Source organism: Zootermopsis nevadensis, unplaced genomic scaffold (assembly GCF_977971745.1).
Source record: "Zootermopsis nevadensis isolate Lab colony 2312 unplaced genomic scaffold, Znev_1.0 Znev_ptg000019l, whole genome shotgun sequence".
Taxonomy (NCBI): domain Eukaryota; kingdom Metazoa; phylum Arthropoda; class Insecta; order Blattodea; family Termopsidae; genus Zootermopsis; species Zootermopsis nevadensis.
Genome location: NW_028259151.1, coordinates 6,305,078 through 6,332,812, shown reverse-complemented (window position 1 = coordinate 6,332,812; position 27,735 = coordinate 6,305,078). Strand labels below are relative to the sequence as shown.

General features: G+C 34.8%; 3 protein-coding genes across 7 annotated transcripts in view; 2 read left to right on the top strand and 1 right to left on the bottom strand.

Moving 5' to 3' along the window:
- LOC110834157 (uncharacterized) overlaps positions 1–15,289 on the top strand; it is a 29,672-nt gene extending 14,383 nt beyond the window's left edge. Inside the window, exons 8-13 of one of the 4 annotated variants that reach the window (XM_022073029.2) lie at positions 1,298–1,443; positions 1,774–1,895; positions 3,625–3,843; positions 4,557–4,655; positions 7,873–7,945; positions 12,528–15,289. In XM_022073029.2, the coding sequence (XP_021928721.2) occupies positions 1,298–1,443; positions 1,774–1,895; positions 3,625–3,843; positions 4,557–4,655; positions 7,873–7,912 (626 nt within the window). In that variant the 3' untranslated portion in view covers positions 7,913–7,945; positions 12,528–15,289. Of the gene's footprint in view, positions 1–1,297; positions 1,470–1,773; positions 1,896–3,624; positions 3,844–4,556; positions 4,656–7,872; positions 7,946–9,818; positions 11,733–12,527 lie in introns of those variants that run through there. The other 3 variants (XM_087351367.1, XM_022073028.2, XM_022073031.2) reach the window with 3 other exon arrangements.
- Positions 15,290–15,981: 692 nt separating this feature from the next.
- Positions 15,982–20,958, bottom strand: LOC110834160 (uncharacterized). Its single transcript, XM_022073039.2, has 3 exons — positions 19,959–20,958; positions 19,667–19,741; positions 15,982–18,128 (listed from the first exon to the last, which is right to left on the bottom strand). The coding sequence occupies exons 1-3, from the start codon at positions 20,596–20,598 to the stop codon at positions 17,809–17,811; spliced, it is 1,035 nt and encodes a 344-aa protein (XP_021928731.1). The 5' UTR covers positions 20,599–20,958; the 3' UTR covers positions 15,982–17,808.
- Positions 20,959–21,550: 592 nt separating this feature from the next.
- Positions 21,551–27,735, top strand: part of MetRS (methionyl-tRNA synthetase 1) — a 28,843-nt gene continuing 22,658 nt past the window's right edge. The window contains exons 1-5 of one of the 2 annotated variants that reach the window (XM_087351364.1): positions 22,341–22,523; positions 22,614–23,031; positions 24,779–24,939; positions 25,823–25,942; positions 27,040–27,183. In XM_087351364.1, the coding sequence (XP_087207490.1) occupies positions 22,929–23,031; positions 24,779–24,939; positions 25,823–25,942; positions 27,040–27,183 (528 nt within the window). In that variant the 5' untranslated portion in view covers positions 22,341–22,523; positions 22,614–22,928. Of the gene's footprint in view, positions 21,738–22,340; positions 22,524–22,613; positions 23,032–24,778; positions 24,940–25,822; positions 25,943–27,039; positions 27,184–27,735 lie in introns of those variants that run through there. The other variant, XM_087351365.1, reaches the window with a different exon arrangement.

Genomic DNA, 27,735 nt, shown 5'->3' with positions numbered 1-27,735 from the left:
TTTGTATTGAGGGCATCCTGCTCTCTAATAGCTATAATAAAATAATGATATAAATAATATCCATCTGTACAACTTTTGAACTTAATGTCTTATTCTTTATTACATTGCCACTGCATGTTTCGGTCTAACCTAGAGCATTTTTACAAATGCATATATAACAGAAAATGTGATCTGGCAGGACTGCATTAATATTAAATAATTTAGTTACTATGAAAACATATCCTTACAAGGATCCTTATAGGACTGTTAAAGGTGTGCTTTTCTTTTTTATTTGTTTAATATAATTTCACTCTTAGATAAGAAAATATTGTAACAAAACATTTTTGAAAGTTTCCCAAACTTTAATGTTTTAACCACAGACCTAATATTCAGCATGTTATACATTTGTTTTATAATTCATGATTTATGTATTAATAGATTATAAGCCATACACAATTCAATATAAAACTCACATGCTGCTGAAGATGGCCTGTGTGACTTCAAAACATGTAATGGTATTTTGAAAAAGAATAAGATATTAGAAAAGAAAATTGTATAGCTGGATATTGTTTATAGTTGGCTGCCATGCTTTCTTCAGAACCAAAGATTGTCACAGTAATGTGCTCAAATTATTAAATCAAAAGAGTTGTAAAAAAGGAACATGAATTTTATGTGTAAGTACTGATTTCATATCTCATGTTATTAATGCAATCATTGAGTAACTGTAGAATGTGACAAAATTTCTTTGTTTTATTACTTAGATGGTCATTTACAGATATAAAATTAATGTTCATATTTATCAATTATTAGTTTGATTTCAACAACATGAAAGTTACTGCAGTGGCTTCAAATTTTAATATGCAACTTTGCTGCATGTGTTCTTACCTTGAAAGCACACAACAGTCAATATCAGTGTGTTGTAGCCATTCTATTTTATTGACAGTAATACTTATAATAGAAGGCTCTATTCATTGAGCTGTTCTTGTAAATACTGTTTTGTCTTTTATCTCTTTTCATGGATTGTCTTAACAATTTTCTGTTAAAATTTTGAAACACTGAAGTGAGTATTATGTATGAAATTAATATATTTGATACCATCTATATGTCTTTAAACCTATATTGAGAGAAGTGATTCTGTTATCTCCGTCTTAATTGTTTTATTATCCAAGCATATACTGAGCTCACTGTAAATAGAAATATGGTCACATGTCAGACCAGAGTACGCATGCACAGTGCTGTTCTGCCTTCACTCATATGAGATTTTGTTTCTAGTTACAGTAATCCCAATGTGGTATTAATTTTATATATTTCTGCACAGGTTTAGGAGAACCTCCTCCAGCACCAGTTCCTATTCCAGAGTTAAGTGCAGCCGAAGAGAGATCTGAAGCTCATAGTTGGCGCAGTGTTGTTGTAGCTGGCTTGGAGCGGAGGATAGACATGAAAGTTATTGAACCTTACAAGAGGGTTTGTTTCACCATTCTTTTAAATTTGTTAGTATCAGTCTGAATAATTGTTGTTCCTTTACAGTAGAACCTTCTTAATTCATTGTTAGCTAATCAATTGCCAGTCTTGTTTCTATTAGAATTATTTGTATCTGTCACATGGATCTCAAATAGCTTCATAGCAGACTGCTTAATTTATATTAATCTGCTCATACTTCTAAAAATATTAGCCTAGACATCATGAGAGTGTATAACTTAAAATATTATGACATTAGCCATCAAGAGTGGTGTTAAGAAATGTAATTTTTTTGTGTCTGATTGCATGCTGTAATATTTATTTCTGAAATTGTAGGTATTATCCCATGGTGGGTATCTCTCAGCTGGGTCTCACAATGCAATCATTGTGTTCAGTGCTTGCTTCCTGCCAGATCACAGCCGTGTGGACTATGATTATGTCATGGACAATCTTTTCCTGTAAGGAGTTTGCTATTATCTGTAATAATTATTAGGAGGGCCAGTTACACCTAGAGGGTATAACTATACTATACTTTCTCACTGCCTGTCACTTTCTTTGTTCCGGCGGCAAGAGATAGTTATATCCCGAACTAGAGTCAGTGGGGAACAAGGATCACCTCAGGGTTGACGTGGGGTTTTTTTTTTAAAAAAAAAGAAGTAGAACACAGAATACCTTTAGTTTTGAAATGTGGATCCTCTCATACACAACTTCCCATAACAGGTACAAAAGTTTTCTTTACTGGCTGAAAGCCCACTGTCGACTGTCTCCACTCAGGTACTGCACGTGTTCTTGACCTAACTTCCAGATCCCTTGCTAGCATGGGAACCTCCACACATGACTTGCTAGCGTGGGATCTTTCACACGTGGTTTGCTGGCCAGTTCAAATTTTAATTCCAACAGTTACAGGGGTTCTGGACTGGTATAAGGGTTTAGGAACATGCAGTTAAACTTAATCATGCATAGCACATCATTATGATGGCAATAATGATGATAAAGTCTTAAATGAAACCGTTCGTTTTAATAATTATAATCAAATAAAACTGTTGTAATATGAGGAGAATTCTTGAATGAAATGATTTCACATGAAAACTAATTTTAAGAAACTTGATGTAAACATTAATATGTAGCACCCCTCTGAATCACAAAATCCTGGTTTAATTGCAATCAGTTAATTTTTTTTTCTTTCCAGAGTAGTCTTATAACTTCACAATATTTGTAGTTCTTTAAAATGGTTGTTAGTAGGGAATGCTGTCAGAAGTTGCATTTCTTTAATGTACAAAGACCCTACAGAGTTTGCTGAAGTTGGTACACATCACGTGGGACACTGTGTGTCTGTGCTATTCTAATTATATAATTCCCTGATTTAGTATTTATTTGTTTTGCATGTTTTCCTTGTAATCTAATTTACTTAATTTAATTATCAGTACAAAAATACTGATATATTCAGTAGCAAGTTGCCTTTGTGTATTGATTTCCTCTATACTCGTGTAATTTTTTGATAATCTGTTTGTTATTACTTTGTTATATTTATTATTGTGTTATTCTTTTGAGCTGTATCTGTAATTGGTCTTCTGTTAATGCAGCACAATTGAGTTATTGTTATTTTAAAATACACACACAAAAAAACAGAAATGTCTTGTGAACAACAGTTAGAAAACAAACATCTTTTTTCACTTGATTTTTTTGTAAGATTTTGTATGAGAGAGTTTTGCATTCAGATGAGGTACCAAGCAGAGGGTATACACTTCAATATAAAAGTTTATATGAATAAAATTTTGTGATGCAAATCTTCATAAAGTGAGGACGGACAACTATGAAATTGTTCTAATGAGTCATAAGTCAGTGTAGTATTGTATAGTTCTGTTGTTATCATTTTGGACTGTCATTCTTGCAATCTTACCTTCTTCTATGTAATCTAAATTTAGTTTAGAATTTATGGTGAATCAGATAGCAAAGCTGCAGTTTCCGTATTTCCCACACCTTTCATTCCATCACTCCTTCATTGTTTACAGTAACAGTATCATTGTTGATAAATAGCCTTAACAGTTGTTATAGCTTTATTAAATAGCTAATCTCAGAATAATAAGAGAAAATAATCTTAATTGGGCTTCTTTCTTGTTTTATTTGTTTGTACATTTAATATCTGTAAGAAGATTTCTGTTATTTAGTTTTCTGTATATATTTCAGCTATGTGCTGACAACTTTGGATCAGTTGATTACGGAAGACTATGTTTTGATCTACCTCCATGGAGCAACTTCAAGGAGTTGCATGCCCACATTCTCATGGCTCAAACGCTGTTATCAGATGATTGACCGACGGCTTCGTAAGAATCTCAAAGGACTGTACTTGGTACATCCTACTTTCTGGCTGAAAACTATTGTTTTAATGACACGCCCTTTCATCAGGTAAGAGAACTGCAATAAGAATTAGGGATAAGATAATTGGGTACTTGTGGGTTATCGGGACACATCGCTTTAAAAATAGGTTAGGTTAGGGTTGTTGTTATCCGTTAGTTCGTTCAGTTATTTATTGCTGTCCACAAACATTAACCTAACTTAATCTAACCTATTTTTAAAATGATGTGTCCCAATAAGCCACAAGTACTGATAATTGTTTTTTTGGTTCTGCTTTGCTGTTGCCAGAATTGATTGATTCTTAGTTTATTTATTGATGCTTTGTCAACTGGAAGGTGGTTGATGTCTGGGTTGTTGTACCATGTAGTATAGTATATTATATATACAATGATATATATATCATTGCTGTTATGTACACAGAAACATATGTAAGGTCTTCTTGTGAAAATGCTTGTTTTTGTTTGATTTTAACCAAAATATGAATGTGCTGACAAATTTTAGTAAAGGTCCCTGACATATTCATGAAAGTCTGCTCAGCAGGTCATGAGTTCTTGAATATAGATAGATGGATTGATAGACTAGCAGAGCTGTTTGGTACAGTTTTGTAACTCTGTTGTGAATGTGCGTAAAATTGCCATTTTTCCCCCTCTCCTGAGTTGGTTCTTATATTGGATTGTAATTAGTTAATGTAATATTGATGTTCCATAATATTTCGCTATATGTTGCAGTTTCTACTGATGTGTTTTTCTTTTTATTTTGTCAAGTTCCAAGTTCAGTCGTAAGCTGAATTTTGTGGATAGTTTAGCAGAGTTGGCAGATATCGTACCACTGGAGCAGGCTAGCATTCCTGACAGAGTGAAACAGTGAGTATTATATTTAACTTCTTCTTCTATGGCTCTCCGGTCCGTATTCGGTCCATGGCTTCCTCAATTCTCCTCTTCCGTTCAGTCCTGTTAGGTCCGTCTGTCCGAGGCTTTGATTGAGGGAACATTTCTGCCATACAGATAAAGTACTAGTATTTCATTTGAACCAGTCCTTTTACTTTCTTATATGCTTATATTTGATCAGATGTTTTTTTTTGTGTTGTAAAAAGTTACATGATTGAAAATAAGAATGTGGAGATTCATTATAAATTTATAATTTTTTGCTTGAATTTGGAATTGTTAGAAAAACTGCATTGCTCATGTCATTAGTTTCATCTGTTTGTGGCAGTTATTAACTGTGAAATATTAATAGCTGTGATCTTAGTATGCTGTTGTGTAATGTGTATAAGTTTTTGAGAAAACACTGAATATGCACTCAGTGATAATGTTCTGAAAAGTTCCTTGTATTGTGGTGCTGTGCTGTGTAAAACCAGTTCTTCAAAATTTTTGTTAGCAAAAGCTGTGCATCAATGAATTTATCTTTTTCGAAGAATAAATTTACTATGAGATTGAGGTTTTCATGATAATGAAGACTTGTATTGTGGTCTTCTGGATTATGAAGTGTAATATTTTGGAGAATGTATTGCCTCCATCATCACGGTTGAAAAACCGTATTCCCAATAAGTATACAGTATTTGCATTTTCATGTATGCTTGTTTCTTCTAGTGCCTATGCCAATCATTTCAAAGGGAAATATCACACCCTTGTACCCTGTTGTACATAGTATGCATTTTCTCTTAAGCATACTTTTTGAATAGTGTGCATTTTAATCTTGATTACATTAAAATTCTGCTGATGGAATTATGCTATACAGTTAATGTACTTATTTTTATGTTGTTTGAAATTATTTTCCAGTGTTGCCTGATTATTTTTGAACCAGTTTTAGCAAGTTATTTTATTGAAGATTGTGGTAAATTTACAGAAACAGCATTTAGCTGTATATACTTTGGCATTCCTGTCCTGTAGGTCTTGAAACTATGAAACTACAGTAATATATTTAATGTATGATTTTAAATTATGTTTTTTGTAACTATGGTACCAAAAAATTTATAAACATGGGTTAAGATGTAAGTGATGTATCATTTGTAGGTGCAGTTATGAAGATTTATGTTATCTACTTTCATAATCCAAGTTCTCAGAATAATAATAATAATCCGTGGCATAACAGCCCTCTGAGAGCCAAAGCCGACTAGCTGGCTGCTGGCCTCACGTTCATATGCCTAAGCAGAGGTGAACGATCATCCAACCAGATATAGGGTGACGTGTGGTCAGCACGATGAACCCCCAGCCATTATGTTTTTGATTAGTGTTTTTACATTATAAATTGACAAGTCTGCTCTTTGCTTGTGTAGGCTTTTACCATTTTTAACTTGTATATGTATAATGAATATGCCATCAGGAAATTCCAAGATAGACAGGAGGGTTTGCAATTGAATAGGACACATCAGCTATTGGCATATGTTGATGTTAATTTATTGGGTGACGATATAAATATAATAAAGAGGAACACAGAAGTTTTACTAGAGGCTAGTAGACAGGTGGGGCTAGAAGTAAATTCAGAAAAAATTAAGTACATGTTAGTATCTCGTCGTCAGCAGACAGGCGGGCAGAATTATCTTAGGGTGGCTAATAAATCCTTTGAAAGTGTTACAAAGTTCAAATATTTGGGAACAACAATAACAAATAAAAATGGTACTCATGAGGAAGTTAGGAGGAGACTAAATTCCAAAAATGCTTGCTACTTCTCAGTTCAAAATATTTTGTCTTGCCATCTGAATTCTAAGAACTTGTTGATTAAAATATACAAAACAATACAGTTTATCAGCTAAATTGGTTCCATTTTTCATGTTTTTATGTTCTGGTTAAAAGTGTACGTTGCATCAACAGTGGAATTTGATTTCCATCAGTATTCAGGAAAGTATTTTTTTATTCACCTGCATGAATTTAAAAAAAATAGAAAAATTTTGTGTTCAGATATTTTACCACATTAATTATCTGTGATAGTTTTTAACATGTGTTTTGATTTGCTTGTTTTATTTTATGTACCCAGTAGAACCAATCATGATGATTTTCCTTAGAAGAACAGACAGTGTATTTTTCTGCATAATCCTTCTGCATGTTTAATGAATTTCTCTAGTTTTTCCAAGATCTTACTGATCCAGAGTTAAAATATTTCTTTTTACTGCAGTACCAGTCAAACTTGAAGTGTTCTGTACATCATCATTAGCATGTTCTGTCTTAGAATGCATCTACATTAAGGTACAACTGAGAAAGATTTATTTGCTAAATAGCAGGGTATGAAGTAGGAAGTACATGGACCTCCCATATGCAAACCATTGTTAATGTGTGCACAGTGTAATATTTTGAGGGCCATTCTTGAGTTCTAAACTCTATCATCATTGCCTTTGTCTGTGACCATCTTGTGTATACCACTTAGAAGAAGAGACCCTGAACTCATTTTTGGGAGCATAATCTCCCAGCCATTCTACGTTATGTCCAAAATTATTAAAGCTGACAGAGAACTTGGATGGCAGTCTCTGTCTTATTCTTATCTCACTCCATCAGATTATTACCTATTCAGCTAATAGTGAAAGTAGTATAAAATGCAAAAAATCTTTGGCATTGATTCTTTACTGACTTCAGTCAATGACTGGGTGGCAGCACTGCTTCAGAGAGTTCTTTTATTGAGATAGGAAGCTTACAGCTAGGTGTGACAATGCATCAGGATAATAAACTAGAGTTTGTAAGATTTGAGGTTTTCACAGCGGTGAGTATGAAGATTTCTTTCTGTCTTCTGGGTTGTTGCGCTGTGTAGTCTGGTCGATGTTTACCAACGTTTCAGAGGTCATACTGCCTCCGTCATCACCCTGATGATGGAGACAGTAAACGTTGGTAAACATCGACCTGACACAGCGCAACAACCCAGAAGACAGAAATCTTCAAACTAAAGTTTGTACTTGAAATGTGTTATTAAAATTGTTAAGTTTACCTTAGAAGCTGTATTTGAAATTATATGATTTAATTTCAATTAAAATAAAATATTTAGTGTGAAACAATATCATTATGAGGTGTATGTTTGTTGAATGACTGATATTTCACTGGTGGAATGGCTTTAGTGTGCTGTACTAATACTTGGGTTTTTGCTGCTGCTATGAAGGTACGATCAGATCAGACAGAGCATGGAGCAGGGCAACTAACACAAGGATTGCTCTAGCAACCTTTAAAATAAGGTAACTGCATGCTTTAATTTCTCTGTAGATCTCTATCATCTATTTCCTCTTAACCTGTCTCAGTTTTATATCATGAATGGTAAATATGTCACAAACCTAAGCAAAAATGGAACTTGATTAGTTATTTTGTGTGCATCAGTGCATGTATGTGCACATGATGATATGAGTATAGTCTGCGACTGTAATCTTGAGACTTGCAGGGTGAAGGAGGAAAGATAGCGTCCACCTTTAACACTTCGGACTTCCTGCATTCCTTGCAAGTCTCAAGATTACAGTCGCGTACTGTATGTCTCATTGTGAGTAAGTGAGATACAGAGTGGGAAATGAAGATTTGCTACTAGATCATCACTCTGCCTTGTTTTTTAGCTAACATTTCATAATAGTCTGTAAGGTGTAACATTTTCCATAATGATGGTGACAGACCACAATTCATAACCAGAAAGGAATTTCTTGAATCTGAGACTCAAATGTGTTTTACTTAAAGATACTTAATATACTGCTTGGCACTATGACCTAGAAGACAGTCATATTCCAATAAAATGACTAATTTGCCACTTGTATCCCAAAATGTGGCTGACTTAAGCAAGTCACCAATGTATGCAAGAATGCCAAAAAAGTAACTTATATAATTTCTTGTTATGAACAGTGGGAGTCTCCTTTATGGTATTTGTTCATAATATGGCATACTTTCCTTAGGTTCTCTGTCACCTAACATGTTGTTATAATGCTGTATAAGGAAGTCACAATGCTTTTTTCAGTTTTAGGACTGAGGCATCTAAGATAACTCAGAAAAACATTTTGTGGATAGACAACAATTCAAGAATTATGATACAGGGCATAATATTTTATTTTTCCATAGCAAAGAATATCTTGCCATTTTTTCTTGGAATATGAAGTACATTTATTTCCTCAGAATCACACACTGGAAAATCTTTCATTGTCATCATGTTGTAACTTATAGGGCTGTTATTAGCAGGATCCTAGATATGAATAAAATTGCCTGTATGGCATAGCCATATCATTTTTAAGTAGATAATTGATCTTACAGTTGAAGAATCAAAATATGCGGATGCCATGTATCATGTTAGTATTAGAGGCAGTGCAATGTCAAATGCAATTGCAAAACAGAAAGTACTATGTATATGTTGTGCCTCAAACTTTGAAAACCTTAGATCAATAATATAAAATTATTTGGGGAATTGTAACAGATAAAGAAAGCTCTCTCAATCTGTATTAGTACTCTAGGCTGCATAATTAAAGTATTTGCTGATTCTTGACACTGGCCTTTGCAATACCTGACTGCTGAAATAGGTTTCCATCCAGTTGTTTTGTAACTTGTTCAAACCACAATCAGCTTTAACAAAAACATACTCCCGGCACATCTGAACTGCAAAATCTTTGAATGTTCATATCATGATTTCAAACCATTGTTGCCCTTTTCCACTGTACTGCAAGTATAGCTCATGTAATCTGGCAACTATTCATTTGAACAGTTTATCATGAATGGAATCATAATGTGAGAGCCAAGATAGCCACGATACAAGTTGGACATGTATGCTTAAAATATGGTCACTTCATTCAGGTGGCCAAAGTACAAATGTGGTTAGCCTACATGTTTTACTGTACCAGAGTGCCTATGATTACTAGGAAACTATTTCAGTTCGTGTCATCTGTTGGTATTGCTAATGTGTATGTTGAGGAAGGTAAAACTTTCTGAACAGACTAATACTAATAGAAATAATATATGGCTTGGGGTAAAATCTTAAAATTTGTTAGAATCTTTCATTGTTCAGTCCCTCATTTAATTTTTTGAAAATGATTGTGCATTTCTTATTGTTGATTGGCCATTGGTGTTTGACTTTTAATGTCCTAGGGATGGTCTGTGATGACATTTTCTGGCCTCTGCCAACCCTGGGCAAGTCTATAATCCATTTCTGAGGTGAGGGAGTGTTAAAATCTCTATTAGATACTGGTAAGAAAGTTCCAGAAATAAATTTGAAGAAAACTGAGTATGTGTTCATGTCATATCAGCAGATTTCAAAACAAAATCATTGTATAAAGGTGGATAATAAAGTCCTTTGAAAATTGGCAAAGTTCAGATGTTTTGGAATAACAGTAACAAATCAGAATTGCATTTATGAAGAAATTAATAACAGACTAAATGTGGGGAATGCCTACTACCATGTGGATCAGATATTTTATTATTGCTTGTCTAAAAATATAAAAAGTGTAATTTTACCTATTGTTTTGTATGGTTGTGCAACCTGGCCTTTGAAGTTAAGAGATTAATACATTGAGAGTGTTTGGGGATGGGTTGCTAGGAGAATATTTAGACTGAAGAGGGATTAAGTGACAGTAGGCTAGAGAAAATTGTATAATGAGAAGTTCCATAATTTATACTCTTTAACCAGTTATTATAAGCACGATGAAATGAAGGAGAATTATATGGGCTCAAAGATGAGAAATGCCAAAAACTTTTAGTTGGAAAGCCTGAGGGAATAGACCACTCAGAAGATCTAAATGTGGATGGGAAAATAATATTAAGCTGGATCTTAAGAACATAGGTTTTGGAGGGTGTGGATTAGAGTCATCTGACTCAGGATAAGCACTGGTGACTGGCTCTTATGAACATTTGGGTTTTATAAAAGGCAGGGAATTTCTTTACTGACTGAACATACTATTAGCTTCTGAAGATGGAGTCTGCTCCATGGAGTTAGTTAATTATAGGTGAAGGTTTCAGTCTGTGAGAAGAAAAGTATGCAGAACCCTCTAACTGAGAATCTAGTGTCTTACTTTGAGATTCCAGGCACCCACTATTTTAAATGAACAGAAATATTTGTGGGGTAGAATCCTTTAGAAGCTAGCAGTATACTCAGCTCATCAAAAACTTCCTTGCCTTTTATGGAACCTGAAGGCTGTTAACTATGTCTCTGTTCTGAATCAATTGAAAAAATATTTGTGCAAAACATGGAATTTTGTAGGGAGAAATATTGTTTACAGTAAATGCCTCTAACAATTTTTTATGTTGATCTTTTGATAGTAATGTCATATAGACTTGTTTGTTACTTCCTTTTATTAATTTATATTTGTTTAATATTTATTAATCAGCAAGCCTCGTGGCTTGTGCCCATTAAATCAGCCTTACTTTTGGAAGACCCTACTTAATATCAGCACAATCTTATGGGGGTGCAGAGATTTTTAATTCCCCCATATAAATAAATGTTTAACACTTCCTTAATGTAAATAGAAAAATATATAATTCAAATGTAAAACCAATTTAATGAAATTAGTATGTCTGCTGTAAAATCATATTATATGTAACATGAATGAAAATGCTTCAGGACATATGTTTCTACAAACAACAATTTTAAATAACATGTTAGGAAATATATGCATAGCTTTATACTTCTGGTGTGTGCTCCATAATTTGACCTTTGACCCTCACATCATAACTTAATACCTGCTAGTATCTTCCAAAATCTGATCTCTGAGATGAAAGTAGAGAGTTCCAAGAAATAGATTTTTCTTTACAGATTTCGTTTTATTACAACAATCTTACAACAGTGGCACTTGTATCAACAGCTGAAAAGGAGATCTAATAATTTAGGAAAAGTGAGGAAATTCTAATTGTGTACACTACAGAATTGGTTACTGGGATACCAACAGTAAAATTGTTTGCTGTGTTACATACTGTTGTATTTCTGTTTTCATGCTTTTATGTAAATTGGTCATTAAAGTTGTCCTATCCAAATAGAAACTGAAATGGCTTGACAAATTTTTGCAAATTTCTCCAATATCAGATTTCATAAAAGTCAGTGTATCCATTCTTGAGTTGTTTTATACACACACATGCAGAGAGTTAAAAACTGTCATCTCAGCTACTTTCCAAAACATTAAAGTTTAAGAATATATAAAGTAACAAGACTGGAAAGGTTTTTTGCAAATTCTGAATTATTAATAAATGATTATGTCACTGTACTATCTTACTTAGACTACTTTAGTTTCATGTGATATGTCACATGGTCTTCTTTATGTACCATGAATCAATAATGATGTCACATGGTACTTTAGCTCTGGTAGCATACTGGACTTGTATGTATAGGGTCATAGGATCAAATCTTGGTCAAGTCAAATTTCTTTTTCTTTCATCCATCTTCCACGTTGTTTTACATTATACAAAGAACTATTTTACCAGAGTTTTGTATTTTCTGAAAATTCATACATTACTACATGGCCCTGTTGCAAGTGGCGCTAATGTTGATCCATCTCACAAGTTTGTTCACCCACCATGTTGGTATTACCAAGTGTAGAAAATTTAAAAATATGATTTTAGGTTAGTCTCCAGTGGCATAACATTCATACCAAATTTCATCCAAATCCAGCAGTTCTTGAATTGAATCTTGCAGACAGGAGACTGACAGACAGACATGACCAACTCTGTTTGCGTTCATTTTATGAACATCATGTAAATAATGCATAACTACTACCAGTTTTGAATAGCTGGTATAGTGATGGACTTTGGTGTCAGCAGTACTGAATCTTTGAGATTTTAGTGTGACTTAACACATTTCATTATTTTCAGATTAGATTTTGAACTTCAGATTCGATACAAGAAACGGAAAGGAAAGTTTTGGTAATGGCAGTGAATGGAGCAACTTGTACAACAATGCACCTTAGTATGTTAGTTGTTTGTAATAATTATTGTTTGTGGTAAAGGCATCACTTGACTTTTCTCAATGCTAAGGATACAGTTTCATGTAATGTGTGTGATGGTAATTTTTAGGGTTGCTGATACTAACCACAAATACAGTATTGTGAGCATTGTGAGATAGTATATTTATATGGCTGTTGTTCAGACACACATCAAGGGATGCAGATTGGCTTTATGTTGCTGTATCTATCTAGATACTGTACAGTTGTAGTGGCAGTTTAAAGATTGAACTGTTGGCAACTCTAAAAATGTATGTATAATATAGTTATGCAGTGACTGAAGTTTGCAGCAAATAAACACTACACATTACCTCATTCATGCACATATAATTCAGTAAAGGGCAAAAAGCACTTGTAAATCTTTCTCTTTGACTTCAGGACAGTGATAGAAATACAATTTTGTAAGAGGAGTTAATTTTCTTGTTCTATGAAAATAAGATTTGCTCTGCTGGACTAAGTATTACACAAATCATTGTATACTATAAACTGTTATGATTCATGTAAAATCTTATATCAAGATTTTCATATACTGACTTTTTCTTCTGTATAGTAAAAATCTTGTGGTTAATACTGAAACATTTAATAGTAATTGCAAGTATTAAATTAATAAGTGGTACAATCCCTTATACAAGGATACTGTAGTAGAATATGTGTGATGATAAATATTTTCAATAAATGCATCATTCCAGCATAGCCCAGCCATATATAAATGAGTATAATTTTAACCTTGTAGTTTGTGGTAAAACATTCCAGAATTGTTTATGTTTAACTTTGTCACAATATCATCACATGAAAGTAGCATAAACTTCATAGTGCTTTGTGGATCACACAATAAATTGCCTGACCCAGTATTCAAATTAAGAGAAGTAACATAAGTATGTTTATCATTATCTCAGCTTAACACACTTTTGCATCATACAGTTCTACTTAGAAATGTTCATAGGTTGAGCAACTGTGTTTAGATTGCAAATTCATTAGAAATAATTAATGTTCCAGAAATAAGCCATATATAACACCTAAAATAGCAACAATTGCAAACATCTTTCATCATGGATAATTAAGTTATTTTACTGAATGTTTATATGTTATTGGTTCTTATTTTTTCAGTAAAAGAGTTGTTTTGTATGTCTATAAATTCAGTCTGTAGTCCTGAAATATTCATAAGAGTGCAATCTCAATATAATATATTGAAGCAAACTGTTTTCTGGACATTATCCATTGTCCAAGATTAAATTAAATAAAATCAATAAAACCACAATTTTATTTAATCTTGGATGATGGATAATGTCCAGAAAACAGTTTACTTCAACAACGCACCATCGTCACAAACTTTCAGAATTTAGCTCAGTATAATATGGTTCATTACACCACAGCAGGTGGTGCTGGTGCAAGAGTATTAGGTATCCTAGACAAACCTTCAGCCTTAAACCCCCCCCCCCCCATTAACTTCCAAAAATAAATATTGTGCATTATTATGAATAAAAATTCTGCATTTATAGTTTCAGATTTAGTTTACATAATATGATACTGAAGTTACATTAATGTTGTTCTACACTTCACACAAAATATGTATTACAAGAAATACACATTAAATTTAAAATTTTATTTTCTGCTCTTTCACTTTAGCAAATGGAGAAATAAGTTCCTCTAGGTCAGTATTTTGTGCAGTTTCATGTTTTTGTTTTTTTGCAATACTGAGGAACGAATGTTGGTTTGATCAGCTTTAACTTCGAAGGGCTTTACTCATCACCGGCGACAGAAAATGGAGGGTCAAGAGAATGCTGATGGCAATAAATGTACAGAGGACACTATGTCAGCTTATGGTTGCATACAAAGTTCAGTACATCTTGTGGTGAACCATACTTTTGAATTTTATTGGTTTTTTGCCTGCCCCCCAAATTTGTGCTATCCTAGATGACTTGCATAGTGGTGGTTAAATTGGCTGTGATTGTGGGTATATTCATGTATCCTGAAATTTTTTTAATTCTGTATCCATTTGAGCTTAAAAGTTTTCTAAATTTATATTTACAAAGTATTATTTTGCAGTAATCTATGATAGTAAAACTGCAGATGTAGAAATATTGTTCTCAACTTCTTACGCTGTTCTGAAATATTACTTATCTTCTGTACATCTGTTCATTGTATCTTAGCAGTTGATACATGGCATTAAATAACAAAGCTAACTGTAATTGCTCACCCAGAACTTAAAAGTTAATTAGGAAGTCGTATCTAGTAAAGATGAAAAATGTTACTGCTTGTAATGTGGTATATGCCCATTAGGAATATAATGCATGTGGTTTGGACAAACATGCTCCTGACCATTCATACGTTAACAGGTCTACAGCGATGTTGATCATCTGTTGCACTTTCTTAACATAAGGGTGAAGGTACATCAGTAGGGTATTCCCAACTTGTGCCACATTTTCGGGTACAATTTTCCCACAACAGGAATGTTTAACCTGTTTGACACATTATATTTAGATTGCACTTTAATTTACATTATATAGTGATTTTGTTTCAGAAAATAATTAAAAGAATATTATTTGTTTTCTCCTTGTATTTTTCTGTATGTGTTGCCTGTATATTGTTTTAAAATATCTGAAATTTTAATATATTACTGAGGGGGTAATTGAATTGGTCTTTGTAGAACCACACAAGTTTGTTTTTTGGGAGAATGGAGTTATGACGAGTCCTGAACTCGTTATTTTGGTTTAGATTTTGGCCATAAAGAAACCACTGAAAACCACAGTGAGAAAAGACACAACCATATGAATCATAGTGTTCCTTCAATATGATGTGCATAATATTAAACAACATGAGGCCAAAAATAACTTCAGCATGTAACTCTGGATGTGCAAGATTTTAATCAACTGTGCCTGTCAAAAGATTATACACTTGCCAGTCATTCTTTTGAAAAAAGAAATCAAGTGTAAAAGAAAGTGTCTTTTCTAGATGTTTTTAGTTTTCTTGAGGAGAGCTTTGTGGACTCATCTGCTTCCACAAGTGACTGATTGATTTGAGAGTGTATGCTGAATAAGTACATTTTCCAAGATTACAAGATCCCACCATCAAATAGTGACTCAAACTTGACAAGACTTGATATGGTGTCACTTCTCATATTTTCTTTGGGTCATGCAAAACATGAAGTGACTGTATGTAATGCCAGTAGTAAAATGGCAACAAACCTTCACTGTTCCAGAATATAAACATCATAATACTCTGACTCGAGCAAAGTAGGTTTTATAAACAACCCAGTACTTCCACAGTATAGAGAAAGATATTCCATTCTTCATGAGAGGAACAGTGAGTAGAATAATGAAACATGATCAAAGAAATCAGTTTATTACATTCTACTGGTGATGACAGTAGTTCACATTTTTCTTAACAGCTATTATATGCATACAGTAGGGCACCACATATACGGCAGGTTATAGTAAGTGCACAGTAGCGCTAGGCCTAAGAAAATGATATGAAAGTAAAATGAATATCAGTAGCAGCTGTAAACAGACTGAATCAGCGACATGAAAATGGTGCCGGACGCACTTATTTGACTCAGCTGTTGAGCGCGTGGGGCATATGCACGCAATTGAAAAGCGCCGTATTAGCGGATCGCCGAAAAGCGGGGCCCTACTGTAATGAATATAAGAAATGAAAATTTTATTGGATAAGTTCCTGAGAAAAATTGATGCAAATATGTTTGCATTATTATTAGTACCGATGAAAAAGTAATGATCCTGAAATGTTATAGTAACAGTAAAAACACTATCAAGCCTGATGATCGCTGATTTATGCATAATTAAAACATCTCACACTTACAGAAGCTGTTAATGCCAACTACAATTGGTTCAAATCAACAGAATTATTTTGTTCAGAATCTTCTTAATTTGGATGATTAGTTCAGTATGAGAAGCATTAATTTCAGGCATTGATGGACATAATTACTCACTTCCTTTTTCATACCAGGCCTTGCAGATCTTAAAATACATCTTCATAGACCCCAAATGGGCCCCCAAGTGAGAGTCATGACAATAATGCTGTTATCAGGTGTAGTGCCTCTGAAACCAAGACTCTCAAAGAGCAAACACAGCTTCACCAGGCCATCCTTACACAGATTGTAGACCCAACTGACAGCTGGAGCCATGAGGTAAGACACAAAACCAAATATTAAGGGAAATAGAATTTATATATAATCAGAGAAAAATAAAATTCAATATTAATCCACTGGAAACCACACCATCCACAAAATGGAGGAAAGAACAGTCAGACAAAGCTACAGCCACACTCGCTGAACACCGAACATTATTTGCAATGTAACCGGCATGCCCAGGTAACCACTGCAGCCAACACATGCAATTCCACAAGCCCACTACAATAAAATGCCCTTCATGACATTCAAAAAGATTGTCGGGGTTTTGTGAATTTTGTGGGGCAATGCATTAAACATATGACTATTATCATTACACTGGTGGATAGAGAAACTCTCAAAGTTTTGTTCTGTACCGCCCGCCATCCAGTAGTTACGCGATTGGCCGCCAGGTGCCAGATTTTGCAATATGGCGTCTATCGGTAAGAAGAAGGCTTTTTGTACTCTCAAATATCATCAAAGTCGGTCCGTTACCATTGTCCAACGGCACCTCCACACGAAATTTGGGAAGGATCAAGTATTTGTCTTCCCTCTAACTGTGACTATCCTGGATCTGAAGATACGTATCAGAGCCGCCATTCTAAAAATCACTGCTGACACGCTGGGGCGTATGGGAAGAAATGGACTATCGTGTAGATGTCTGCAGATTGACAGAAGGCACACATATTGAGCATTTATAATACAATAAAACAAGATTGGTATTCCTACCTCAATTGTACTACATGTAGTGATTTTTTAAAACCCCGACAATCTTAAAACTTCCAGGCCCACCCTGAATGAAATGGGAAACCAGGAGCAATACAGAATAAAGTAAAGCAGTCCTGCTACACACCATGTAGGCCACTTGGGGGGGAGAAGAGGTATAGCTCCTCATTCTTGACCTCTGCACTAGACGGGGGAGTCAATAGGAATGCTTAACTTTGCCCGAACACCACAGTGTGTTACTTTGGTTATTAGAGGTTCATCTTTTTTACACAGGCTTATCAGCTACAGTAGATTGGGATCATTATCATAGTTTTGTTTTCCTAGATTTAGTTTTTCGAAACTCGGTAGTTTCAGTGTCAATTATAGTATTTGCACTGTGGCCAGTAAGACCCACTCCTTTACTCTTGTTTCCAATATGTTTGTCCTTTGTCTGTTCTAAATTCACAACACTGGATACATGAACAAAATGTTCAGCATCAGAAGCTGTCCGAGTACAAGGTCTTTTACGAACACTAGATCCACTCTGTTGTTTCAAAATAATGCTATGTGCACCTTGATCATTGTTGACAGTCCCTGTTTCTTGTTGACTCATTGGGCTAGAACTTGAAGCAGTGTCAGGATATCCTGAAAATTAATAAATTCGCTGACAAAATGTAAAATGTAAAAAGCCATGTGTGGGCAGTCAAAACAAAATTTCTGTTAGCCAGTTCTTGAGCCACAGTCAAGAGTCACATGTTTGCAATTGTTACTGCAACTAATTTTAATCTTGTTCGAAATGAATAAGAATAATGTATGGCACAGTAACTCTCAGTTGTGGTTTTTACAGCATGTCCTTTCCTCCATCCTCTGAGTAAGTGTCATTGTCATTTTCCATCAATATTTAGAGTTTTCCACACTGGAGTCTCTTGGTTAAAACCACAACTGAGAATGACTGACCATACATCGAAACATTGTTTTGTACCACTGAGGCCCATAAATTAATAGCCATCTATATTGTAACAACTTCTTACATGTTAAATATAAATTGTGAAAATTTCTGTGACTGGTGCTGTGTGGTGTTTAGACTGCTCATATTATCGCTTCCAGGGCAATGAAATTCTCTACTGTGATACGATCATCTCTGACAGTGCCCAGAACCGTTCATTGTATCTGACTGCCCACATGTCAGCCAACCAGATCTACCTGTAGCAAAGTCTAATGTAATATTCCTGAGGTAAGACATGACTACGCTTTTATCATGTTCCTAATAAGTTTATAATTATTTTTTGTGTGCATGTATAATTATGTTTATGTACATATTGACAAATATACTAAATAAGGCAAATGTAAGCTGACAGGCCAAAGTTGTGCTTTTGGATAGCGATGCTGTGTGGACTTGTACATAGATACCAACGACTCGCAGAACATAATGCCTCCATTTTTTGGTCACTTCAACTCTGGAGATGGAGGTAACATGCTTGTCTGAAATACTGGTTCCTGCCTAAAGTCCACACTATGTTACAACTCATAAAACCAACATCAATATTTTCATCAATGTGAGAACCTCAAATCTATGCTAAAATTCTGTCAACACTGATAAAAGCCTGTACTTTCATTGTTACATTAATGTGATGTTCAATATCTTGTGCCCATTCTTTGATACAAGAAGTGAACCTGTACATGATATCGGGTGTTCTTCTATCAGTCAAAACAGATGGCTAGCAAAATAAAATTTATTCTCCACTGTACTAAATCCCTCCTTTTATTCATACCCACTCACATGTATGGAAAAGTAGCAAGCAAAATGGATTCATTTTCAAGCCAGTCAGGTATGGATATTTGGAAGGTCTGCAGTGCAATATTTCAAATATAATCATAAGGATGCACTTTGCATGGATCCACATGAATCTTTTAGACACCACATATGACAAGGAACTATGTATACACATACTCATCATATGTTGCATATTGTCAAAATCAGAAACAATATAATCAGAAAAACATACTTTTAATATGCAACTGTATCTTCTTAATAGGATTTGAGGTTTTCATGGCAGTGAGTCTGAAGATGGCTGCCTTCTGGATTGTAGCACTGTATGTTCTGGTAGACATCTACCAACAACCCAGAAACAGCCATCTTCAGAATCTTCTTGAATTAACGTCTGGCTCCAGTTAATACTCACTGTGTCGTTCACCTTCAGATGAAACAATACCTCCATTATCATTAATGTTAGCTCTGTCTGTCTGAAATGTTGATCCTAAAATAATAATCAATACAATCAGCACATCATTCCTATTGATTTTCCATCATAAAAATTAAAAAATAAAGACATGCATTACAACAAATATTACTATCTATAATACTTCAATTTCTTAAAGGAATTATCTGAAAACTGCATATAAATGCATCAAATATTAATTGTAAAGCAGCAGAAAGCAATAAAGCAAATCTGATTTAAACTACTGATTACTCACTTCTAGATGTTGTAGGCTCAAAATGATAATCAGGTAGATTCAGAGGATCATCCCGATTTCTTGACCTTCTAACCGGTGTCAGAGGTTCATCCACTGGATTGGAAGGCTGTATGGTGTTGATTTTTGGAACAGAACTGCCATTACCAATTGCTGCAGTTTCAGTTTCCTGCCTCTGCTCTATATTCTGTGAGACTGGCTTCATTTGGGTTCCAGAATGAATTTTATTACGCAGTTCAAGTAAGGGTGGTGGTTGACTCCGAGGCAATTGTTGAACTTGATACTGTTGTACAACTGCACCACATAATCTGATTTTCAACATTCTTTTCACAGTTTTAAACCCATCAAGTTCTGTTTGTGATAGCCTCGTTGTTCCTTCATATATAAAATCAAGTAAAAGTTTAAGGATATTATGATCTACATCAGGAACAAAAATTGTTACCATATCCTCGTTACCTTTCCACTCTGAAAATATTTGTTTCAGGAAAGGGCTAACAGATGACAATATAAGTTTATGTGCCCTAATTTGTCTTCCACCTTTGCACACAAAGATTACGTCGAGGTAATCTTCTTTCTCAAAATACCTAGCGAAAGTTTCCGCTACACGTGAATCATGTCCTGCGTCATTCAATACCACTTCCATACTTTACAATAATAGTACACACTAAACACAAATTACGTAAACAACTAACTGAAGAACACAACGGTATACTACTTAAACCATTCCTGCTACGTATTGCCTATGTTCGCTTCGATTCCTCTTCCCGCCAAAAAATGTAAAAGTTTCCCATACACAATTACAATGAATTATACACTACAGAACATTATTAATAATAATAATATAAAACTTTAATAGATAAGCTACCATCAGTCTCCTGCGTTCGTTGATGTTCACACAATACACGTCTACTACCCATCGTGTCGGGAGATAGAGTACAACGCCAAGCTATAACACAAAAGGGAACGGGCCTTACTCCACCATGCCTTTTCTATCATCTGTGACTCGGAGATATTTTGCGTTCAATTTACACCCAAATTATCTATGGTTGAACCTATTTCAAACAGTATTGTGTTTACACGGAAACCTGTTGAAAGAAAGTGGTTTGGGAATCAACTGGCCAAACATAATGATTGCTTCACATTAAAATCAAATGTAATTTAAGTATAGTACGAAACACGATTCAAAAAATATTCAATGACACATAAAAGGCTCATTCGACATAAGGAATTTTGACAGCAAGCATAATCGAAATTAAACTGATAGAAAACTTATTCACTGAGATGATCCATTTAAATAAAGTACCAGTAGCGGAGCATGACTTTTTCAAAACTATAGAAAAATTTAAACCGCGAAAAATTTGGCATCTGAGAACACAAGACAGCAAAGTAAATTTGGGCCAAGAATTAATAATTTTGAGAAAAAAGAAAGAAAATGTAAACTGACAAAAAGAGTTTCGTGACTACTTAAATCTGCTCATTACATATTATACACAAATTTATAGTTCATAAAAGACAATAAAACATTTATGAACGAACTCACCTTTCTTTATCGTTATCCTTTACCTTCAGGTCCATGTGAGGACTTTCTCAGTGGAAATATCTGTCACGGAGTCACAGAAGATCGGACAGTTTTCCAAATTAAAAGTTCGGTTTTGTACCAAGAATCAGACAAATGGCGTTACTTATTCCTAGATTGTTGTAAACTAAACTCACGCCAGAGACAAATCCATTTCGTGTCCAGCATGCAAGATATTGTACCTGGTACTTGTTGGTCTCTTCTAGGTTAGTGCCACAATTGAACATTTTGGATACACTTCCACTTGCCTACATCCAAGTTTAATCTAGGAGCAACACCTTTGAATTGACGTATTTAAAATAGCTCGTTAAGAACTGATATGACTAGCAGCAATGTGGGGCTGATCAAAAAAGTAAGTTGGGGCATTACTATTGCACATCTCATAGGGATGGGACATGAGAGCAGCTTCGTCCGTTTTCTCATAATCCTTCTAAAGTTGTGCTACTTGTCTCTGCAGTACTCCTTTGTAAGGGTGGTAACATTGTTATTGAACTAAGCGAATTTAGAAAGCATAAAACCTACAGACAGAAAAATCTTAATTCACAAAATAGGAACAAATTCTTGTATTATCCCGTGCAATCAGTTGTTTACACCAGTGTTTCTCAACCTTTCTGGTACCGCGGACCCTCCTCAAAATCATCTCATATATATTTTGGTTAACATACTGATTAAAAGGACAAGTATTTTTGGTCACGTGTTTTTACTCCAAAGTGGAAGGTATGACACGTACAGCAATACACCTCGCGGACCCCCAGTTGAAAAACAATGGGTTACACGCTGCCAATTGCTCCATGAAACAAGGTCAGTTCGTCTGCCAGGAAGCTCTTTCCTATGCTGTCATGTACACAGCATCTTTCTTTTGCGCTTCCCAACAGCCCACTGTGCTTGTGCAACTCAGCTGATAGAATGGGTAGATTCCCTGGCATCTTTGATAACCCGCGTGAAATTGTGTCACTCCCGCTGTGCTTGTGCAGCTCAGCTGATAGAAACGGGTAGATTCCCTGGCAACTTTGATAACCTGCCTGATACTGTGTCACTTCCATTTTTGTGATATTGGGACTGATGCAATTTTTGTGTTTCAGGTTCGCCAATATGACTGTTGTATAACGTTGGAAGTCGTTTTTATTTATTGAATACAAACTAAGGTTTAAATACATACATTAGCATTTATAACAACGATTCATTTAAACACCATTTTTGTCAACTTTCTATGCTTACAAAAATGCTAATTTGTATGTAAGTGATTTGTTGTTCATGTTAACAACATTGACTGGATTGGTCTTGCGTGCAATCAAGGCCATGTGGCGTGTGTTCGTAGGAGGAAGTTTGTAGAAGTGTATTGATTGTTGCTATTATTTATTGTATTGAGTGTATCTAACTGCTAACTGTATTTAAAAATGAAACTGTATACAAACGAAAATAATCCATTATCACTGAAAGTGTTAATTTCGGCTAATTTTGCTCAGAAAGATCTGAGGCCCGAAATCACTAACGTGGACGGTAAGTTTAGGTTAAGCCATCCATACGGTAGTTTCTACCTTGAATGAAACTAGTATTCGGTAATCTAAACGGTGGACGAAATTGATATTGTTAAGAGAAGGCAATTTGTAATAGGCGATTCTGTTACCAGTGGCCATTTCCATATATTTACTTTTATTTCAATTTAGCGGCCCAAGAATTTAAATAGGATATGATTGTAGAAAAATTGTTGCAAATTTGCCTCAAAATGTTTTGGAAATGAAGCTGTTGTCTCTTAAATTTCAGAATATAACATAAACAAAAAGGTGACTTCTGGACAATTTTAGAAATGTCTTAATACCAAGTTGTAATTCTTGATATACTTGATTATGACCAAATATATATCTGTACAATACAGCACAATTTTGAAGTTTGTAATGAACGAACGTTTTATGTGGAAGTGTTACCAGTCTCCAATCTGGAGTACTAGGAGCTTTGCAATATTTTGGTGAGCTTTTTCTCTTCAGATGCTGCTTTTGCTGTGGCCTCCTTCAGTCATTGTTATTAAAAGGCAGAAAACATGTCAGGACTTTCCATTTTTACCGTATTTACCCTTTAAAGCCAAGTGGTAACATGCACCACCAGCGTTAATGATGGGTAACTCTGCACATGTTCACAAAGTTTATTTATGGGTTTCGTATGGTTCTCAATGCAAGCAGCAATTATTTTTTTGAACCACCTGATCTTACTAATGAAGAAGTATTGTATTTCCTTTGTATTGTATTATTATTATGACTTTTTCCACATTCTATTGTCATCTGACTATCTTATGGATCCATGGAATGTAATAAAATATGTTTGTATGTACAGACTGAATTTTTAAATAATATTTATACAAGTTCGGCTTCAAAGGGTTCATCTCATCTTTTCATGCTTTGTACTGATGTAATTTATGTAGTGAGATTACTTATGACCTCTGAAACGTTGGTAAACATCTACCATACTACACAGCGCAACAACCCAGAAGACAGAAATCTTCATACTCACTGCTGTGAAAACCTCAAATCTTACTTAATCTAAGGAAGTAAAGGAAATGTCCTTGCAGGTATTTTCCTTCAGTTTTTCAATTTGATGAGAGTTTGATCTTTAAATTTTGTACTTAATGGTTTCCCATAAATAAAATTCACATGAGTTGAGGTCATGGGAACATGCTACTAATAATTCTGTTCCCAAGGATTTATCTTAGAGCTTCCATGGATGCTGTTGCTGTATGAACAGTGGCATCTTCTTGTTGAAAGAATTCATATCAACATCCTTTTTTTGGTTGCCACTCAGAAGATAGTCACAGCATCTGGTCCATACACCAGTAAGAATTTGTTGTGTCCTTGAAGGAAATTATTCTGATTACTGTACTCTGTGTGCACACCAACTACTGCAATGACAGTTGTAAAATCATCTAGTGCGGGGGTTCTCAACCTTTTTCGCTGACGTATCACTGATTATAATTTAATACATTAAATGTACCACTAACCAAATGTGTTCAGGGAAAACTTATTTATGTTAATATTATCTTTTGATTTTCTTACTAAATTCGCGTACCACTCAACTTTGGCTCGCGTACCATAGGTTGAGAAATGCTGCTTTAGTGGAATATTGTGTACTAGTCTTGGGAATCAAAGTAAATGGGGCTTGGCATCTAGGATTTGGATGGTCAGTAATATATAAGCTTGTTCCATGGTTGCTGTTCCATAAAAAAATACCTCATTGTGTGTTACTGGTAATTTTATAGACCCACGTTTCCAGTCTCCACGTCGTCTTCCTGTTCTTGAATTGGATACTGGTGAATTTCTCTTCTCCACAAATTCAGCCAGTCGGCTGTTGTTTCCACCTCTGCAAAGTTCCGCTGTAGCAGTAGATCAGTGGCTAGAATGGGAATCTTCACAGTTACAGGTAATTCAAAGAAGGAAAACACATCTCAATTAAATATTTTACATGTACATAAACAAATTATCTTTTTTGCATAAATTTTGCCCGATTTGGTTATATAGCTTCCACATTGGCCATTTTTGTCTTTTGTCCCTTGGTTTATAAAGAAAGTTGGGCTCATGGTATCATCATGTGAGTTCATGTGTGTAGCTTTCAAAGTAAGTGATGGATATTTTTAAAAGTGGGTAAGAACATCATGATATATATTAAGCTGAGGAATTCAGGTCCAGATTTCAAGTGTGACTTTTACTAGACATAAAGTTAAATATTTTGTTGAGTTTTAAATTGTTGCAGTTACAGTTAATTCCAGTAAGTGTTGAACCACCTGTGACAAGTGCTTCATCATTTTTCATAAACATTCATTGTGGTCTTGCATAACTTATTCGTTTATTGCAGATACACGTACAATGTGCTGTCATAAATTGTATTTATTGAGTGTAATATAATGAATGTTTCAAATAAGAGCTGTAGATCTTGTTGAGACTTGCTGTTTATCTTTTTGCTAAGAATTTGTATGATAAGCTGCTCTTGAGAAAAACAAATAAGTTTGGAGTTCTGTTCGACTAATTGGTACTAAATTAAATTTGCTCGATAACTTGTAGATTAATCCCTTCCCCTCATATATCAAGTTTAATTGAGATCCATTGGGTGGTTTCAGAGATTATAAGTACAGAATAACATGTTTATTTCCCCATTGTTCAAAGAGCACGTGCCAGTTATTGAATGGATTATCACGAGTCTAGTAGTAAATTCTTCTGTTTCTGGTTTTATTAAAGATTTTTGTTGGCTTAGAATGACTTGAGTTGTTTGTGAGAGTTGAAGCACATGGACACTTTTTTGTTAATAGCCTGTGCTTGCGTTTTACCTGAGTGCTACGTCCAAACCAGACACAGGAGTCATCAGCCACCTGAAGGAGCTTTTAACTACCTTGAACTTGGCTCTCTCTGGAAAGGAGTTCCTTACTGGGGTAGGTTGTATGCATTCTTTCTCTGGCGATTTTACTTTGTGCCGAGGAATGCCTACTTTCTAAGTCAACAAACTTTTGCTGTTCCCTCTTTCTTTGATTTCAGTATCTTGATTTCTGTCTTGTAACATTTCTTCCAGTAATCTGCATTCCTCTTCTAAGTTGATATTTAAAGTTACTTTTACATCATGCATTACTTTCTATAGCAGTTTTGAAATCCATAATTTATCTCAACATTTGTAGTATTTTGTGGCTCCTCCTCGTCTTGAGACCACAGTAATTGCTGTTCTAGTCTCATCTATTTTCTTGTAGCTCAGTGAAAGAAGTTTTTAAGTGTTCGTACATTTTACAGACTCTTCTTACCTCTTTAACATTTGGTAATTGTTCTGTTTTTAAGAAAAATGTGGTAGGTAAAAATTGGAACAGAAGGAACACTTCTCATGGACTACAGTGGTGGTTTTTTCTTTGTCATGTTTCTCTTTTTGTTGTTTTCCACCTCTAAAGCTTTAGTGTTAAGATCTTTAAGTGTTTTTATAGGTCCTCACTGTGGTAAACTTGTTAAACCTTTTTATATAATAACTCGTGGAACACATTTTTCTGACTTTGTAGTATGAGAGATTGTAGTGAAGATGCCAGTGTTGTTTCTAGGTTGTGACACCATGTTGGCTTACAGGTGTAGGTCATGCGAGAAAGGACCGCAAAGGACTGAATTTGGTCATGTGAGATGGACCCATCTGGAGCAGAGGGGTGTCAGTTTCAATTGGTTTGTAGCTCTAGCTGTGTTTAGATCAGTGCGTCACCACAGCTGAGGCTGGGCGACCCCCACTACTACTGAACTCCCCTCTTTCAGCTTACACATCGCACATTTAGGTGCCACCACTACTCGAGCTACCTATAGACACCAGCGTTTCACAGAAATATATTGTCTCCATCTTTAGGGCTGAAACCTGGCAGTTTATGTGGATGCATTAGAACCTGGGATTTTCTGTATTGAAAACAGATCTGCTTCATGTAAATTTTACTGTTTTTATTCCTGTCTCAGTTTTTCTGTTATGTACATATGGTAACTTTTTCTTTTCTTTTTCTTTTTGCTTCTGAAGCAAGGAGTAACTGCAGCAGATGTAGCTGTTTGGAGTATTCTGTTACCATTGGCAACAGGAACCAAACAACAGAAGGAACTATTGTCAGAACATTCACAAGTACAGCATTGGTTTTCACGTCTCGGTGCGCATCCTGAAGTGAAGGTATGGTAACGGAACTTGAACTTTCATGTCTAAACATCAAAAACATGCACATAAAAGTTATGGGTTCACAGAAAATTAAAATGTGGTAGATATGTTATTGGTTTGAATTCCTGAGCAGTTTCTTTGTACGGTTCTGCTTTGTCATCTTCTGAATGGTGTGTCAGAACAATATTGAAAGACTAAAAGTGGTTTTTTATCAGGGCCTTGGACCATTTTAAATAAAGGTTTAGTTTGGTGTGTAATCTCATATTCAAGTTTAGTGGAGTTTTGAGCTGTGAGATTGATAATTACTTTGAAATGGTTCACAAAATATGGTATATGATACAGACTAATCTTAAATATCTTGATATAAATTTAATAGGGAAATAATTAGAATACAAATTCACAGGTTATTATTGGACATCTACAGCATGAAATAAATTTACTGCACAGGTACTTCCAACCTGTGACTTGTAAATTTGTAAATTGGTTTTGTATTAGCACTTCTGTTTTCCCCTTAAGGAGTAATTTGGGTTTGAGAATTTTAAATGTTGACAATTGAAATTTGTGTGT

Coding starts and splice junctions, on each gene's coding strand:
- LOC110834160 (XM_022073039.2), bottom strand. CDS start 20,598: ATGGAAGTGGTATTGAATGACGCAGGACATGATTCACGTGTAGCGGAA. Junction 19,742..19,958: donor TGAGCCTACAACATCTAGAA/GTGAGTAATCAG, acceptor TTATTATTTTAG/GATCAACATTTCAGACAGAC. Junction 18,129..19,666: donor ATCTGAAGGTGAACGACACA/GTGAGTATTAAC, acceptor ATTAATTTTCAG/GATATCCTGACACTGCTTCA.